The sequence below is a fragment of the Rattus rattus genome, chromosome 8, assembly GCF_011064425.1.
Source record: "Rattus rattus isolate New Zealand chromosome 8, Rrattus_CSIRO_v1, whole genome shotgun sequence".
Lineage (NCBI taxonomy): Eukaryota > Metazoa > Chordata > Mammalia > Rodentia > Muridae > Rattus > Rattus rattus.
The window spans coordinates 14,184,511-14,188,364 of NC_046161.1; the positions used below are offsets into that span (position 1 = coordinate 14,184,511).

The following is a 3,854-nucleotide window of genomic DNA, read 5'->3' on the forward strand; positions in this document are numbered from 1 at the left end:
TCTGCCTGCCACTGCTGGGATCAAAGGTATATGCTACCACTCTCAGTCATGTTTTGGTCTCAAATGCAAATAACCTTACGTGACTTTATATAACAACAAAATGAATGTATTTTTAAATTAGCTATAGGACATGGACATGTAGCTCATAATAGAGAGCTTATATAGACAGATAGATAGATGACAGGTATAACAGCATCTATAATAGTATCTTTATGCCATCAAATTACTATCACTTAAAAGATACACTAGACTTGTATTTAAAATGGAAATCTTTATTGATAGTTTAGGATTGCAACAGAGTTCCACAAAAACAAACAAGTCTTAAGGCAATGCTGTAGAAAGATGCATCTCATGGATCAATGTTCATTAATATAAGTGCAATATAACAACTTAAATAGTATAAAACACTAAATAACCCCTCATGCTAGATTATTCTTGTAGAATGAAAGTGAATTAAAATAATTACAATCGGGTATGGGATTCTTCTTGTATTAATAAAATTCACCAGGAGGAGCAAACTCAAGGTCTACCTGGTAAACATGGTGAGATTCTAATAATCATCAGATTTTTAAAAATTCTAACCAGAGATTGAACAATTTTGAGTAAAGAGCTCTTCTCCCAGTAAATCTAATATTGATGGATCTATTTGTTAAAGCATGGATATAGCACTACAGAGCAAATTAGCATACGTGCTGAAGTTTCTGTCCCTTCCCATGCTGGAGGCAACCAGAGGTCTAGTCTTAAACCTAAACACCTAACCAGTAGTAGGTCCCATGGTAGAAAGCAACAGAAGATTAAATTCAAGGCCTCAAGGCCACAAGGACCAATTAGCCTAAGGTAAGGCTTTGTAACTGCCTAGTAGCTTTACAAAACTAATGGCTAAGTACATAGACACTTCTCACTTAAATTCAATAAAATAAGGCATTTCCTTTGCTCTGTGGGCTGCTGTTGAATCTATTCCAGAGTCCTACTGTGGATCACAACTGACCAAAAGATGCTTTCACATGAAATCTCTTACAGAACACTTCTATCCAAACTGGAAACATTATTATTTAAAACACTACTGGGTTTATTCTTTGACTTTCCAGAGCTTAAAAAGGAGTGAGTTGGGTCTTTTCAATTTGTTATTTAAAAACAAACAAGTAATGCTGGGTGATGATGGCACTTGTCTTAAAACTCAATAATCTGGAGGCAGAGACAGGGTTCCAGGACAACCAGGGTTACATCTGAAAACCCTGACTTGAAAAGCCAAACCAAACCAAACCAAAACTAATCAAAACAAAAGTTCCTTCAAGAACTTACAGAGGCCTCAACACCTGTTTCCCACTCATGTTTATTCCCTCATATTCTCTGCCTGCCTGGCAAGCCTGTCTGCCTCCAAGGCCTCAGCCAGTCTCTTCCTGGCCTTCTTTACCTTCCAGGCCTGTCTCTGGATGTCTGCAGTAGTTACTTCTTGTAGGCAGTACGATGGTGACAGACGAAGAGGTACTGGCATTGTTACCCCTTGACTGGAGAAAGATGGTGACAGCTGAAGAGCCCCTTGCTCAGTTGTTTCCAAGTATGGGGGCTGGTCAGAGGTGACTTGTCCAGGAGTTAGTTGATCCTTATCACAACTTTGGTTGTTGGCTTCATCCTGCATTCCCTGTACAATTGTTTCTACAGGGTTTGCAAGCTTCAATGGACATGATAGGTTTCTGTCCTCTTCTCCAACTTGAAGGTTTTCCAGTCTCTGCAGTGCACAGAGCTGTTCGGGTTTCTGCAGCTTTGCTTCATCTCTCCTGGACCTGGTTTTATTCTCAGGGTATGAAGTTATTAGGGTCACAGGCTGTGGGAAGATGCAACTGGTCCTCCTCAAAGGATCTTTGAAAGTACCACCAGATCTACGTTTGGTCTTTATCTTGCTCTGGGCCACTCGGATCTTCCTTGTCTTCTGTAATTTGTTGGGTATCATACTTCTTGTGAGTCTTCCCTTTGAAAACAGAGTGAAGTTTAAAACACAGGATGAAATCTACTCCTGGTTACAAAGAATTTTTTTTAGTTTATGGATCTGCTACTATTACTTTTCTCTGAAGAACTAGGTCTCAGATCACAGCATTGCCTAGCTCCCCAAGACTGCTGCTAAAAACACTCTACTTTCCAGGCTTTTAGGACACCTAACTCATGTGACTAGCAAGGATATGAAGTTGGGGTCTCTATCAAACAAGTTACACACAGATTCCCTCTATTTTCCATTAAGGATGCTACGTTTTCTTTCTTGTGGCCACTGGGAGCTGCTGCTCCAAACCCACCTCAATGACGCACTGGCATCACTAGTGCAGAAGTGCACTATGTAAGTTTGTGCAAGATCACTACCTCAGTGACACACTGGCATCACTAGTGCAGAAGTGCACTATGTAGGTTTGTGCAAGATCACTACCTCAGTGATGCACTGGCATCACTAGTGCAGAAGTGCACTATGTAAGTTTGTGCAAGATCACTACCTCAGTGACGCACTGGCATCACTAGTGCAGAAGTGCACTATGTAAGTTTGTGCAAGATCACTACCTCAGTGACGCACTGGCATCACTAGTGCGGAAGTGCACTATGTAAGTTTGTGCAAGATCACTACTTCAGTGACACAATGGCATCACTAGTGCAGAAATGCACTATGCAAGTTTGTGCAAGAACTCTGGATGTCTATACAAGGAAAAAAAACAATCCAACAATGTGTTTCACACAACAAAGCCTGATCATTTTGGGCTGATGAAGTACATTGTAAATTTCTTCCACCAGTAAACAGTTAACAGCTGCCAATAGGTACGTCAAGTACAACTATGCACTAAATTAAGGAGGTTTAAATACAAAGATGAAGGACAAGGATGAACATTCTACAATAATGTGCAATAAGTACTCACTAGCAAAGGCTGGCTTGAAACTGAGTTTCCTGAAGGCTCCTCCATTGTGGTAGAGTTTGTCCTAAAGGCTTCACTGCAGAGATGCAGACAAGGCTTGAGTTGATGGAAATGGCAGTATCTGTCTCCCCCAATCCTCCTTTCATATAGAAAAGAGGTAAGAAAATTCTCAGTTAACCCAACCCACAGATAAACCAATGAATATTATAACTATCAGGGAATAAATCAGTTGATGGATATTCCATCCCATGTATAAACTGGGCAGAAACTTTTCCTTATGTGGATAAAATGATCAATGGACAATCCAAGGGAAAGTCTGCCTCATACCCATGAGAATTGAGGATGCTCAAGTCTTTAAACAAAATAAAAAATATGATTGATACTGTTATTAGAGACATTAACATTTAAATGAGGTGACACACCTTTAATCCCACACATTTGTGAAGAAGGAGCTATTGGATCTCTGTGAGTTTGAGAAGCCTGGTCTACATTCAAGGATGTCCAAAACTGTTACACAGAGGAAACTCTCTGTGTACCTCTGGCTGAAATTCACTCTGTAGACCATGCTGGCCTCAACTCAGAGATCTGCCTGCTTCTGCCTCCTGAGTGTTGGGCCACACTACCAGTGGCCAGCTTCAATTACATATTCTTATTCTACTTGTCTCTTTATAAACATGGTATAATTACATACAGGTGTATGTTCCTACCCTAATGACTAAGGTATTAATCCTTCTTATACACCCTAATATAAACATTTTAAAGACTCATGTCTAATGTTATATCTTAGAAAAAATGTAATTCTATTTTTGATCTGAGCTTATATTATGAATCTTAATTCTAATATAATCTAGTTTCAAAATCCGCTTTTATGATTTCATGAAAAGACATTCACTTATACCCTTTTTTTCCCCCAATTCTTTCTGTTGTATTTTTGAGACAGTCTCATTCTGAAACTCTGACTTG

The 3,854-nt window shown here is 39.4% G+C and overlaps 1 protein-coding gene across 1 annotated transcript; it reads right to left on the minus strand.

Moving 5' to 3' along the window:
• Positions 1–1,333: 1,333 nt before the first annotated feature.
• On the minus strand, positions 1,334–2,939 carry LOC116907258 (methyl-CpG-binding domain protein 3-like 2B). The gene is made up of 2 exons (XM_032910214.1): positions 2,895–2,939; positions 1,334–1,969 (listed from the first exon to the last, which is right to left on the minus strand). The coding sequence occupies exons 1-2, from the start codon at positions 2,937–2,939 to the stop codon at positions 1,334–1,336; spliced, it is 681 nt and encodes a 226-aa protein (XP_032766105.1).
• Positions 2,940–3,854: the final 915 nt, after the last annotated feature.